The sequence below is a fragment of the Equus quagga genome, chromosome 15, assembly GCF_021613505.1.
Source record: "Equus quagga isolate Etosha38 chromosome 15, UCLA_HA_Equagga_1.0, whole genome shotgun sequence".
In the NCBI taxonomy this organism is placed as follows: domain Eukaryota; kingdom Metazoa; phylum Chordata; class Mammalia; order Perissodactyla; family Equidae; genus Equus; species Equus quagga.
In genome coordinates this window covers 25,066,982-25,082,803 of record NC_060281.1, presented here as the reverse complement: position 1 = coordinate 25,082,803, position 15,822 = coordinate 25,066,982, and the positions used below count along the sequence as shown (strand labels likewise).

Below are 15,822 nucleotides of genomic sequence, written 5' to 3'. Positions count from 1 at the left end.
AATTCATTGGCAAGTAAAATACAACCTCTGAAAAAATTCAGAGACAATCACAGCCTTGGTTCGAAGATCATACCATTCTGGACATGGGAAGCTGGACGTGGTCAACTAGGAAAGCTTTACTGCAGTTTGAACATGGCAGACAACAGCTTCTACTAGAGGAAATGCTTAAATTTACCTTTAAATGATGGAAACAGTGATGAATTTTACGCATATCGGCGCCAACCTCTAGTCTGCTCTCTGGATCCTGGTCTTCCAAAAAGGATGTTATTAGTTTTTCCAGCCTAAAAATACATAATGTATGAGAAGCAACTATGAGCTAAAAACTTTAGAAATTCGAATGGCACTGCTTGGCTGGTTAACATTTGAAGTCCAGGATGTTGTTCCCACTTTACAGAAATATAGTTACTTGATTTGACTACACAAATTAAGGGGAAAGAATTTGACAAAGTGAAATCTGAAATGATGCGATTATTTGACTAATTTTCATATGCAGCTTTCAATATAAGAATCATTTGATTTTTACAAAAGATGCATTCTAGCCAAGCTGAATTTCTATGCCCCTGTGCCTAGCTGCAATATTGCTAGAGAAAGCAATGAAAAAGTTTTTCTTTATTAGTTTTGTTAAAATTCAGCTGGGACCTCAGTGATGCTCCACAACCCTTTTAATTATTCCTGGTTGACTTATATTCTTCACAGTGGTTATTCCAAGTCCTTCCACAGCCCTAAGCCCACCACTACTCGTTTACTCTCTGTCAATAACAGAGCTTCTCACTAGACTGAGAAGGTCAAGCTGCGACAAGTGGGCTCCTTCGGTTTCCTTTTCCTTCACTTCAGAGTGTCTCTGCCTCACCACTCGCCAATCTGCCTCACCAACTCCTTCTTTTATATGTTTTGAATAATATCCTTCTTCCTTCTCATGGCCAACCACCCCCACGCCCCCTGGGCTCTCTTCAGGCTTCTACCATGATAACCTGATTAACTGCCTCCCTATCACCTCTCCATAGTGACTCTTTCCCCTCTGCTTACAATGATTTTCATGCTATTCCAATTTTAAAACAAAACAAAATAGAAAAAAAAAAAACAACGCTCCCCTTTGGAGGGACCATCCAACCACTCTATTCTGAAGTCCTGGTTTTGCTGGTAGTATGATGTGTGTTTACTATAGTCCACACTGCATTCTAGAGTCTGTGTACCACCTTAGCTCCCCTGTTATTTCATAAGCATCGTAGGCGATGCTTGGCTCTTACTCATCTTTGTCTTCCCTCTCCCTGACCCTGTAGCTAGAACAGTGCACACCTCAGGTTCTCAATACAAATACATTCATTAGTTCATAGATTCATCTCCACGGAAATTATTCCCCTCTATGTTGAGATGGAACTCTTGGTTCCATCTCAAGGAAAATGTAAGGATGGCTTTCAGTATCTACAGTGGTAAGTATCATAATACACAGCGGCATATTTTTCTCATATTGTTATGAAAATAGCTGCCTACCTCCAGGATCATTTTAAACTGTACCTATTTCCTTTCCACTGTTACTATCAGCCCACTCACACGAGATGTAAGGATTTCCATCACAGAGCAGGTTTGGATTTCATTTTGTCAAATAAAAATGGCAAGTAATAGGATATATTGGAATATATGAGGAAGCCATTTTGGTGTAAACCTAATTTGGCCTGACCTTGTCTTTCCAAAAGGGCCTGACTGAGGCCGTTGAGCATGCATTGTATATCTGCTTTAGAGATTCCCTATGGCAAGAGCAAAAGGCCCTTGAGATAAAGGTGCAACTTCCCTCCCCCTCCCAACGTTGGTGTCTCCTTAAGGATTAAGCATCTTTCCTTAGGCTAGAAACTGATTGCTGCACTCACCTGTGACCGCCCAGCTCGAGACAATAGACTTGCCTCCTGCTACACCCACGAAGATAGCAGACCCACTACCTGCTGTGTCCATCAAGCGCTGTGCAGACAGGGCAATCTTGTGACTATTGTGGGAGGGACATTTCAATCATATGTAAAGCACCCTCTTTGGGGGTATATAACCATTCTGTACACCTCATTTCTTTGGTGCCCTTTCTTCCTTCGGGAAGAAAGGCCCCGGGCCATGGTCCTCAGATTTCAGCTCAGAATAAACTCACCCAAATTTTCATTTACAGATTGGTTATGGATTATTTTCATCGACAATTTATATCTCTTCCTCTAACCTGTGACGTGTGACAGCGGATGGTGTGAGACAATTTATAAATAGTCATTTTTAAGGAGTTTCTCTGGGTGGAGGGATACTTGTCATTTGCGCTGTTTGCTGATGGACACCATGTTTCTTTGTAGAATAGAGCTTCCAACCATCGGACACACAGAGAGAGTGGTTTCTGATACAAATACCTTTTAAAAAGTTTCTATATAAAATATTATAAAAGTATGTTTATGAAAAGAATTCCAAACAATACAGCTGTGAATAAATTAAAAAGTAAACACTCTTCTCTCTCTCTTCCCCTGCCACCATTCCTGTCTTCTTTATTCACTCTCTATATCTCAAGGAATCCACTGTTAACAGTTGAAATATGTTCTTCTAGCTCTTAATGAAGCAGACCCTATCTCCATACGTTCGTTGGTAGATTGGTTTGTTTATATAGAAATGAGATCACAATTGGAATAGTGTTCTGCACCATTATGTTTCTAAAGAATTTATCACAGACAATCTTCCATGCCAGTATATATATAGTAGGCCTAGTTCATTTTTAATGGCTATATAATATTCCATAGCACTGGTATACTGATCCTCTCATCATGGACATTGAGGTGACGTATTCATAGTGGCTACTTTCTTCTGTAACCCACGAAGAGGCCTGGATCTACAGTTCCCACTTAGTGAGGCTTCAAAAACATAGTAATGTTTACCTACTTGCATTTTCCCTGAATACTTATCAGAAATTCTGGAACTCCGAAAATCACCATTAGTTCTAGGATATACCCTTCTCTGGAGCAAAAGCGTTTTGTGGTTTCTAGTGTCCATAACATTTCTAACAGACAATATTAGGTTAGAAGCAATGGTTAATCAATTCTTCCTTCTTGCTTTTTCTTTAGAAAATAATTTCTTCCGCATAGTTTGATCATAAAGTATATATTCTAGGAACCATTCCATGAAGGAGGGCTGAAATGGAATCTTAATTCACAAGAAAGCACTGTAAGACACAAGCCTACTGACCAGCGGAGTGACCACACATGGACCGCTCAGTCTCACTGGGCTTTGGCTATTCTATTGAGCCTCTTATCCTGCGCAATAATAGTACAGTGTACAAGGAGGACCAGGGACATGATCCAAAGAAAGGGTTAAGAACTTCTGCCTAAATGAAGGAACTGAATTGCATTACTCTTTCTGGGACTCAATGAGTCTGGTACAAACTAAGAATAAAGATGAGGCCTTTTTTTTGAGGAAGATCAGCCCTGAGCTAACCACCGCCAATCCTCCTCTTTTTGCTGAGGAAGACTGGCCCTGAGCTAACATCCATGCCCATCTTCCTCTAATTTATACATGGGACGCCTATCACAGCACGGCTCTTTGCCAAACGGTGCCATGTCCACACCTAGGATCTGGGCCGGTGAACTCCAGGCCACTGAAAAGCGCAATGTGCGAACTTAACCGCTGCGCCACTGGGCCAGCCCCAAAGATGAGGCCTTTTGACATGCAATTTCTTTCTCAGTGCTTGAGACCACAGGCCTCTTTAGATAAGAAAAATGCCTGGTCATTCCTTCATACATTTGATTTATTGTTGAATTTATTTTCTTATCAACTGAGGACTTGCTCTAATAAACAAAATACAGAAAAATGCTTAATTCAGATGTTTCCAATGTACTCCTCTCGTAGTTAAGAGTGAACAGTTGACCCCAAATTCCCTGCATTTTCCTATCTCCCAAAATAGTTCCCAAGTTCATACCTAGTCACTGCTCCCACTGAGGGGTCTCCCAGCTGCCAGAACCCTGCGGGACAGTGAAGAACTGTTGGCAGAAAAGGCTCTCTAAGGAGGTCAAGTGAGTACAATGAAGTCTGTTCTTTGTTTCAAGTAAACAAAAAACTTTAATTTTTTCTACTTTTGCTAGGAGAAAAGAAGGAAGAGAAAAGAATCCTGGGGAAGAAGAAAAAATAAATGCATGCCACTCAGTTCCAGTTCATATGGACAGGGAGTATCATAGATAACCTACGCATGTCTGAACACGTAGCCTGGTGATGGGAGGTGACGAGTAGATGCTTGGTGACTAATCTGACTGCTAATGAGAGGCCTCTAGCAGCCCAGAGTCTAGTTCAGCAATCTTTCATATTATATATTTTGACACCTGGCCACACAATAAGAATTGATGGTATTTCCTAATACGTGTGTTACCCCCGTGAGACCACTGCACTCTTCTCTTCCTGCTCCCAATATTTCTTGCCAAAAAATGACGTTTTGTCTGTAGCCATATTTTTATGGAAATTTAGGTTTAATAATGTGAATAAAAAGGCAAAGCAAGTTTATTATCATTAACAATAGCTAATATTAGTTGAGCATGCACTAAATGCTAGATATCCTCCTGTGCCCTTTGAATGCATCATTTTCTCAATCCTCACAACAACTTACTGAGATAAGTACTATTATTATCCGCATATCATAAGTAAAGGAACTGAAGTACAGAGAGGTCAAATATCTTGCCTAAGGTCACACAGCTAGCAAATGGTAGAGATGGGACTTAAACTCAGGGAGGCTGACTGCAAAATCTAAGTTTTTAAGCGCTATACTCACCATACTAGAACAAAGTTGGTAATTTTATTAAAATACTATGCTGAACAGTGTACTTTTAAAAGGGAATACCATGCTACTAGAATTCTTTGAGGAGGTAAATAGGTGAACAGACAAGCATGGAATCGCTGAGTAGCAGTTGCTTATATCCTAACAAGGCCACTGACCAGCATGATTTATAACAGCAAAAGGAGTTGGAAAAAAATTGGAATGTCCCCCAATAGGAAATTAATTAAATAAATTATGGCATAGTTATGTAGCAGCTACTTAATTTATTGACCATAAAAATACGTACGATATATTATAATACGTTAACGATGAATCCCTTTACAGGGATTCTGCAAGTACCCTGTAACACATCCAAAAAGACAGAAGACAAGACACAATGAAGGAAGGAAGGAGCAAAGAAAAGGAGGGAAGAAAGGAAGATGAGCAATCCTGAGACTTTTGCCCAGTTGCTTGTGGGTCAAGAACATTTATCACCTTTCTGTGAAAAGAGAGATGACTGATCCAAGCTGAACTTGCTCTTCTGAAATATTTTTATGGTTATGTTACATTTAACTATTTACTAAATTAAGTTCATTGTTTATACATTGAGTGTGATTATGATCTCATTATTCTGTAATAATTTTTGTGAAAATTTATGAATGTGTTCCCATCAGCATTAGCTTCTAAAAATGGGCTGGAAACCATATCTCTAAGGTACTGGTTACGGGAAAGATGGGAGTAAAGAGGAATGGGGCATTAGTAAGAAGAGCAAACCCAAACTGAGGCACGGAAACCAGGGCTGGTTCTAAATCACGGGGACAGCTATGGGAGGTGTGCCCCAAGGAGGGGAGGGGAACACGGCTTTGTAATTGGGGGAGAAAGATAACGCGAGTGTCCTAGAGCACAGTATTATTCCAGGGAATTTACTAAAAGCAAAACTAGACAGTGCAAAGCAAAGAGACCTGGTCCTCTGACGCTGAGCTGGAAAGGGTGATAAAAGTGTCCCAGTTGTTGGGTCAGAGCAGTTTTGTGGTAGAACCATGGAAATGCCTGGCATCCCTGAGCTCCTGGTTCTGAGCTCATCTTGCTTCTCACTGTCTTGGGGAAAGGAGTAGGCAGCTCATTGCAAAGAACTGGGAAGGGGTTCCGACTTAAGAACCTAACCAATACTAATCATACCCAAGGGTGTCAAAATCTGCCTGACCTCTACCCACCATTTTTCTACTAAAGATGGGGCCATCAAGGAGGGGTTGTCTTTGACAGGGTTAAGCAACTGGGATGCTGGCAAACTATAGTTACATATTAACGTGAGCAAAGAACTGGAAACTAGTGATAAAGATATAAAAGGAAACTTTCTATCTTTTAACTTCTAGGAATGTGATAACTAAACAGGAAGAACGGGAGAATAGTTACACAATTAAGAAAAATTGATCATGGTAGGTAAGAAATGACTGATCTATCAGGTTGAATGATCTTAACTATTAACTAATTTGCCAACCTGTGTGGGTCACAAATTTCTCATCTGTAAAATGTGCAAAATAAATCATCTCTAAACTCTTTAAGCTCTACGAAATAAGACAATGCAAAGAACAAAGAGAGGGTATTTATTGCCGGGCCCATTAATGCCTTGCTATTCATAGACTGAACAGCGGGCCAACCTATAAGCGTCACCTGGGAGCCTCCTAGAAGTGAAGAATCGCAGGCCCCATGCCAGACCTGCTGAAACAGAATTCAGGCCCCATCCCAGACCTGCTGAATCTGCATTTAACAACATTCCTGGGTGATCTGTGCACATCCTAATGTCTAAGAAGCATTGCAACAAGACAACCTGTTGTTGAATGTTGACTCCAGAATATATGCACATCTTTTCAGCCCTGGAAACCAAACAAATAAGTAACTTGCAATGTTAAATGACAGAGGAACTAACATCCCTTGATGATCAACTATGTCCTGGCCACTGTGCTAGAGACTGTACATATGTTTTTCTTATTTCAGTGGAAAAAGAATTAGAGTCTCATAGTCTGGTTTTCTTTATAACCGCCTTCTCCTAATTACTTTATTATTACTTTTATCGAACATCCATTATGCATCAGGCACTTGCACATACATTTTGTTATTCATCTGTACCATAAACCTATACATTATTGAGGACAGGAAAGCTCAGAGAAATTAAGTAACTTGCATATTGTTACAAAGGTAGGAAACTGAAACGCTGGGATTTGAAACGGGTTTTTTGAATCAGAAACCCCAACGTTTTCTACACGTATCGCAAAGCCTCCCAATCAACTCAGAAAAGTGTTTTCCACTTGCTATACTCCCTGGTACACTAAATTTATATTTTCAATTTAGAACTTTCTTGCAGACTTTTTTGTAATGAGCAAAGATGCAAACATCAAGGTCAATGAAATCATCAAGTAAACTTTGTGCCTGGAATCTCAAAGAAAAGAATTTTTGACAGGATGCAACAGTGGGACTTCTGGAGACCCAATGATGGGGGGCAGAGGAGGACCTAATTTTGACCTTGCTAACATGACGGGCTTCTCTTACAGGGTCTGACCCTTTAAAACATACAGTGTTGGGAGAGCACGTAATTTACAAAAGGGAAGTTCAGATAAGGGCAATAAATTCACAATTTATCATTAACTACAATCCACAGGACACGAAAAACTTAAGGCTGAGATTGTGCCAACAGGACTACAACCAAAGGAAACTATACAAATATTTTTCAGGGTCATTAGTTTTCATGTTTATTTTTTGTTAGATTCTGCTGAAAGAACTATTCCCAACTGGCTTAAAGGTGGTTACTTCACTAATTTTTTTCTTTTAGAATTCCCTGGTCTGTGACCAGTATTATATACATTGTATGCTCCCCCAGCCTTAACCAGTAAGTGAAAGACATGGACCCTCACGTGCAAGGAATTGAATTCAATTGTCAGCTACTTTGTTGGAATGAGCTCTTTTAATAACAGGAGGGGGCCAGAAAGTTCACGGTTTTGGTGATGCTGAGGAAATGCCTATGCAGAGCTTTCCTTCCAGATTTATCTTAGTAATGCATATTTCCCTTTACCTCCACAAAAGCACAGTTATATGGCGCCTCAAATGCAGAGTTGCACAACTGCTTGATACTTTCAGCGTTTTGAAATAGCAAAAGTAAAAAATCTAAATCAAAATCCAGACTGGTTTTCCTCTGTAATGGTGAAGATATGGCCTATTCATAGGAAAATGCATTCGTCCCACGTACTTCAGTTTATGGAATTTTTAAAAACTATTTTGAAATAATTTTTAAATAAACTAAAACAAGATTAAAGATACTAAAGACATTTTAAAAGCTCTTTTATAATGCAATGATGAAAGCTTTTGAAAAGTTACAAAAATCAATTTTGATTTTGTCAATCCAGATATTCATATATCCAATTTACTTAAAGGCATATCTAACTTGGTATGATCAAACATTTTAACTTCAGTAGACAACATAGAAAGGATCAGTGGTTTAGAACGTGTGCAAATAAAGGATGAAAATAATATAAATTAATCCATAGATATTAATAACTCCATCTTTAAATTCAACATGTGTCTTTTGAACCCCTTGTTTGCTGTAGGCAAACTATGTTGTTTGTGTTTAATGTAAACATGAATACCCATCTACATAAATCCATAATAAATAAGAAATTGGCTTACAGAAAAGAAAGTAGTGGTGTAGTAGGATAGGGGCAGAGAAGCTGGTTGGTGAGCAGGAGAGCTGGTGGCAGGATTATAAAAGACAAGTCACATTCAGGAAGGTGGCAATGACAGTCAACAGAAACAAGGTAGAAAAAGGTTTCCTATGATTATGGCAGAGGCTGAAAGAGCTATGAGAGAGAAGTTAAACTGGGTTAAAGCTTAGAGAAGAATGTAGTAGAGAGATAGATGCCTAGGGACAGGAATGGAAAAAAGATGAACCGGCTTAGAAGGTGGAGAAGCTATCAAGAGAGCCCGTCTGAGGAGAACACTGGGGACAGTGAGGAGATCAAGGCTCCTTAATCTCCTGGAGGAGCAGGGGATTGGAGGCAAGAGGGGAGAGGAGAAGGGGGAGGTGGGACAACAAGGATTGGAAGGTGGGGAAAGGAGAGGACGAGGTGGAGAGAAAGAGAGTGGAGAGAAAGACAGAGTTCAGATGGATAAAACCAGAGAACCAACGGAACAAAAGTTCATTGGGAAATGTAGAGGAATAGGGACAGTTGGAAATGGACTGGGCTCTATCCTAGCTATTGTCTCCACAGTTAAAGTTTCCCAACTATAGACTTTCCTGACAGTTCATTAATTTTGAAGGAGTAGTGAAAGCTTAAGCCACCCTTTGCTCCAACTCTCTCAACTCTTTCTGTAATTCTGTTTTGTATGAAATTATCTTTGTAGACAACATTCAAGTTTAGAGATAAATGTTTATCTCTAATGTTTATCTCAGCTGGTTCTCAGCTGTTTATCTCTAGCAAAAATTTTAAATAGTAACCTTGGTTTATATACAAAAATGAAGAACATATATATATTTTTTAATTAGACAGTAAACTTGTAAAAGTTTTAAAAGACATATTTTAAAAGATTTTGTAAAAATACAAAGCAAATTCTTATGGGCATGTTCCCATTTAATAAAAAATAATTTATTTTATTCTTTCATATGGAAAACAGTATATGGCTATGTTTGAAAACACATGTTTACGTAATATTAAATCCAAAACAAATTTATGAGAATTGAATCATACACTATCACAGAGTTCCATATTAAATTGAAGATGGGTTTACAAGGTAAATACAGAGATCCTAAGATGAAATAAAATCACAATAAGGAACATTGAAACCTTAATAAATTAAAAGTTTGAAAGAAAATGACCACTAAACTTTTAAAACAGTGATGTAGGACCTAGATAAAGAAAAGAACAAAAAGACCCCAAAAAGCCAAAGCAATCTTGAGAAAGAAGAACAAAGTTGGAGGCATCATGCTAACTGATTTCAAACTATATTACAAAGCTATAGTAATCAAAACAGTATGGTACTGGCATAAAATCAGACACATAGATCAATGGAACAGAATAGAGAGGACAGAAATAAACCCACATATATGGTCAATTAATTTATGACAAAAGAGTCAAGAATATACAATGTGGAAAGGAGAGTCTCTTCAATAAATGGTGTTGGGATATCTGGACAGCAACATGCCAAAGAATGAAATTGGACCGCTATATTACACCACACACAAAAATTAACTCAAAATGGATTAAAGACTGGAATTTAAGACCTGAAACCATAAAACTCCTATGTGAAAACAAAGGCGGTAAGCTCCTTGACATTGGACTTGGGGATGATTTTTTGAATTTGACACCAAAATCAAAGGCAACAGAAGCAAAAATAAACAAATGCAAGTACATCAAACTAAAACACTTCTACACAGCAAAGGAAACCATTAACAAAATGAAAAGGCAACCTACTGAATGGGAGAAAACATTTGCAAATCATATATCTGATAAGGGGTTAATATCCAAAACATATAAAGAACTCACGTAACTCAATAGCAAAAAACCAAACAATCCATTTAAAAAATGGGTAGAGGATCTGAATAGACATTATTCCAAAGAAGACATACAGATGGCCAACAGGTACATGAAAAGGTGCTCAACATCACTAACCATCAGGGAAATGCAAACCAAAACCACAATGAGATATCACTTCACACCTGTTAGAATGGCTTTTATCAAGAAGACAAGAAATAAGTGTTGGCAAGGACGTGGAGAAAAGGGAACCCTTGTGCACAGTTGGTGGGAATGTAAATTGTGCAGCTACTATGCAAAACAGTATGGAGGTTCCTCAAAAATTAAAAATAGAACTACCATATGATCCAGTTATTCCACTTCTGGGTATTTATCCAAAGAAAATGAAAACACTAATTCAAAAAGACATATGCACCCTTATGTTCATTGCAGCATTATTTACAATAGATAAGATATGGCAACAATCTAAGTGTCCATTGATGGATGAATGGATAAAGAAAATGTAGGGGCCAGAGGTGGATCCAAGATGGCGCCGTGAGTAGTCCTCTTTGTTTCTCCCCCTTCGAGTCTACAACTATTTGGACACTTATCGCTTGACAAAGGATATCCAGACAGCATCTCAGGACGTCTGAGATACCCACGCGACTATACATGGGAAGGCGGACAGACTTTCCTCCGGGAGGATGTGGAAATAGGTGAAAACTCTCCGACCCCGATGAGCAGCCTAGTACCCGCAAGAGGCTTTCTTCCAACGGACGCCCCCAGAGGATCTACACACATCTAGGGCAGGAGCGAGCACACAACAGAGGAGCGACGGTGGAAACAGGTGACCAGAACCCTACCTAAACCCCCCGCAGTTACTCCTAAACGCAGAGGGAAACTTTGGAGTTGCACACCTGAGCCCGCGGGGAGAGTCTCTCCCCGCCATTGGCGGGGAGACCCCGCCTGGTGTTCGCGGCACCTGGAGGGTCCCAGAGAGAGTCGCTGGGGGTACGGAGGGCTCCCAGCTGCCGTTGCCCGCCCTGAGGGAGTAGGGATTGCCGGAGATCTTGGAGAGGACCGGGGCTGGGGGAAGTTTCAAAGGCCGGCTTTGTGACCCGGAGGGGAAGCGCCGGAGTTCCGCCCGGGCAGCAGACAAAAACTCTCTATCTGCCATTAGCAGAGGGGACACGCACAGCATTCACGGCTCCGGGAGAGGCCCGGGGAGAATCCCAGAGGGCGGGGCGACCCCCAGCTGCCGTTGCCCACCCCGTGGGACTAGGGATTGCCGGAGATCTCGGAGAGGACCGGGGCTGGGGGAAGTTTCAAAGGCCGGCTCTGCGACCTGGAGGGGAAGCGCCGGAGTTCCGCCCGGGCACCAGACAAAACTCTCTGTCTGCCATTAGCAGAGGGGACACGCCCAGCATTCAAGGCTCTGGGAGAGGCCCGGAGAGAATCCCAGAGGGCGGCGCGACCCCCAGCTGTTGCCCGCCCCGTGGGACTAGGGATAGCCGGAGATCTCGGAGAGGACTGGGGCTGGGGGGAGTTCCAGAGACCCAGCTTCGTAGCCTAGGGGGAAACCCTACAGGCTCACAGCAGCCTTAGGGAAAGCCTCTGCACAGCACCAGTAGAAGGCACCCAGCCGCCAGCCATAAGGCTGGAAGACCCCAGGGCAAAAGCAGCATAGCTAGGTGAACTAACCACAGACTGTAGAAGATGCCAATAGCTCTCCTGCGATCCATAGAGGACAAGTGAGATTTTGTGGGTGCCGTCAGCAACGGAGAGACAAATATAAGTGATCCCACCCCTGGCCGCTGGAAAAGCCCATAACACCGTTGCAGACCCCAAGGAGAGAGCACATCTAGGTGGGCTGCAACAGTAGGCACCAGCAGCCTGAAGCCCCCCTGTGACGGCCCCCACAGCAGAGGAGGGAATCCAAAGGGCCACTGTGGCTACGAGGAGGGGCCCAGGCCCAGTTAGCAACTGCGGACAGAGTTCCTGGTTGGTGCAGTATAAACAGCTGCTCCCCTACCGCAGCAGCTGAAACAAGTGAAAGGAGCAACTAAACTCTATCTCCATGCGGAGGCACAAATCAACAACATCAAGCAATATGAAAAAATACATTAAATCTCCAGAACAGAAAGAAAGTAACAAATACACAGAAAACAATCCCAAAGAAAATGAGATATATAACCTAAATGATGATGACTTCAAAACAGCCATCATTAAAATTCTCAATGAGTTAAGAGAGAATTCTGACCGACAACTCAATGAGTTCAGAAGCTATGTCACAAAAGAGTTTGATACGATAAAGAAGAACCAAACAGAAATATTGGAAATGAAGAACACAATAGAGGAGATTAAGAAAAATCTAGATGCTCTGAACAGTAGGGCCGATAATATGGAGGAAAGAATTAGCAATTTGGAAGATGGCAATATAGAATTGCTGCAGGCAGAGGAGGAGAGAGAAGCAAGATTAAAAAGAAATGAAGAAACTCTCCGAGAATTATCAGACACAATTAGGAGATGCAACGTAAGGATTATAGGTATACCAGAGGGAGAAGAGAAGGAGAAAGGGGCAGAAAGCCTATTCAAAGAAATAATGGCTGAGAACTTCCCAAATCTGGTGAGGGAGATGGATCTTCAGGTGACAGAAGCCAATAGATCTCCAAACTTTATCAATGCAAGAAGACCAACTCCACGGCATATAGTAGTGAAGCTAGCAAAAGTCAACGATAAGGAGAAAATACTAAGGACAGCCAGGCAAAAGAAACTAACCTACAAAGGAACCCCCATCAGGCTATCAGCAGATTTCTCAGCAGAAACTTTACAGGCTAGAAGAGAGTGGAATGATATATTCAAAAATCTGAAGGACAAAAATCTACAGCCGAGAATTCTCTACCCAGCGAAAATATCCTTCAAATACGATGGAGAAATAAAAACTTTCCCAGATAAACAAAAATTAAGGGAGTTCATTGCCACAAAACCTCCTCTTCAGGAAATCCTCAGGAAAACCCTCATTCCTGAAAAATCCAAAAAAGGAAAGGGGCTACAAAACCAAGAGCAGAGGAGATAAGTAGAAGGACAACAACAGAGAGTAGCAGCTCTACATCAGAACAGATTAAACCATGGGACGAGAAACAAAGGAAACTGAAGAAAACCGGAAAACAAGACACAAAATGGTGGTGGTAGGCCCCCACATCTCAATAATCACTCTAAATGTAAATGGATTGAACTCCCCAATCAAAAGACACAGAGTGGCAGGATGGATCAAAGAACAAGATCCAACAATATGCTGCCTCCAGGAAACACACCTCAGCCCCAAAGACAAACACAGACTCAGAGTGAAGGGATGGAGAACAATACTCCAAGCTAATAATGAACAAAAGAAAGCAGGTGTCGCTATACTAATATCAGACAAGGTAGATTTCAAAGCAAAACAGATAAAGAAAGATAAAGAGGGACAGTATATAATGATAAAAGGGACTCTCCACCAAGAAGACATAACACTTATAAATATATATGCACCCAACACAGGAGCACCAAAATTTGTAAAGCAACTCTTAACAGAACTAAAAGAAGACATCAACAACAATACAATAATAGTAGGGGACCTCAACACACCATTAACACCAATGGACAGAACATCCAGACAGAAAATCAACAAGGAAATAATAGAATTAAATGAAAAATTAGACCAGATGGACTTAATAGATATATATAGAACACTTCATCCAAAAACAACAGGATACACATTCTTCTCAAGTGCACATGGAACATTCTCAAGGATTGACCATATTTTGGGAACCAAAGCAAACTTCAATAAATACAAGAGAGTTGAAATAATATCAAGCATATTTTCTGATCATAATGCTATTAAACTAGAAATCAACTACAAGAAAAAAGCAGAGAAAGGTGCAAAAATGTGGAGACTAAACAACACGCTTCTCAACAAACAATGGATCATTGAAGAAATTAAAGAAGAAATCAAATTCTATCTGGAGACTAATGAAAATGAGAACACGACATACCAAATCATTTGGGATGCAGCAAAAGCAGTCCTAAGAGGGAAATTCATCGCAATACAGGCTCACCTCACTAAACAAGAAAAAGCTCACATAAGCAACCTCAAACGACGCCTAACAGAACTAGAAAAAGAAGAACAAACAAAGCCCAGAGTCAGTAGAAGGAGGGAAATAATAAAAATAAGAGCAGAAATAAACGATATTGAAACAAAAAAGACAATAGAAAGGATCAATGAAACAAAGAGTTGGTTCTTCAAAAGAATTAACAAAATCGACAAACCCCTAGCCAGACTCACCAAGAAAAGAAGAGAGAAATCGCAAATTAATAAAATTAGGAATGACAGGGGAGAAATCACAACAGATACCAATGAAATACAAGAGATCATAAGAGAACACTATGAAAAACTATATGCCAACAAATTGAACAACCTGGAAGAAATGGACAAATTCCTAGACTCCTACAATCTCCCCAAACTGAATCAGGAAGAAATGGAGAATCTGAATAGGCCAATCACAAGTAAGGAAATAGAAACGGTAATCAAAAACCTCCCCAAAAATAAGAGTCCAGGACCAGACGGCTTCTCTGGAGAATTCTACCAAACATTCAAAGAAGACTTAATACCTATTCTCCTCAAACTGTTCCAGAAAATTGAGAAAGATGGAGAACTCCCTAACACATTCTATGAAGCCAACATCACTCTGATCCCCAAACCTGACAAGGACAACACAAAGAAGGAGAACTACAGGCCGATATCACTGATGAACATAGATGCAAAAATCCTCAACAAAATTTTGGCAAACCGATTACAGCAATACATCAAAAAGATTATACACCATGATCAAGTGGGATTTATACCAGGGACACAGGGATGGTTCAACATCCGCAAGTCAATCAACGTGATACACTACATCAACAAAATGAAAAACAAAAACCACATGATCATCTCAATAGATGCTGAGAAAGCATTCGACAAGATCCAACACCCATTTATGATAAAAACCCTCAGTAAAATGGGTATAGAAGGAAAGTACCTCAACATAATAAAGGCCATATATGATAGACCCACAGCCAACATCATACTCAATGGACAAAAACTGAAAGCCATCCCACTGAGGACAGGAACAAGACAAGGGTGCCCACTTTCACCACTCCTATTCAACATAGTACTGGAGATGCTGGCCAGAGCAATTCGGCAGGAAAAAGAAATAAAAGGAATTCAAATAGGTAACGAAGAAGTAAAACTCTCGATGTTTGCAGACGACATGATCTTATATATAGAAAACCCCAAAGAATCCACAGAAAAACTATTAGAAATAATCAACAACTACAGCAAAGTATCAGGGTATAAAATTAACGTGCATAAATCAGTAGCATTTCTATACATTAACAATGAACTAACAGAAAAAGAACTCAGGAACTCAATCCCATTCACAATCGCAACGAAAAGAATAAAATACCTTGGGATAAACTTAACCAAGGAAGTGAAGGATCTATACAATGAAAACTACAAGACTTTCTTGAAAGAAATTGACGATGACATAAAGA

General features: G+C 40.3%; 1 protein-coding gene across 3 annotated transcripts in view; it reads right to left on the bottom strand.

Moving 5' to 3' along the window:
* KIF6 (kinesin family member 6) overlaps nt 1-15,822 on the bottom strand; it is a 375,031-nt gene that overhangs the window by 182,766 nt on the left and 176,443 nt on the right. For all 3 annotated transcript variants that reach the window (XM_046641148.1, XM_046641149.1, XM_046641150.1), the window contains one exon: nt 176-281. In XM_046641148.1, coding sequence (XP_046497104.1) covers nt 176-281 — 106 coding nt within the window. The remainder of the gene's footprint in view (nt 1-175; nt 282-15,822) is intronic.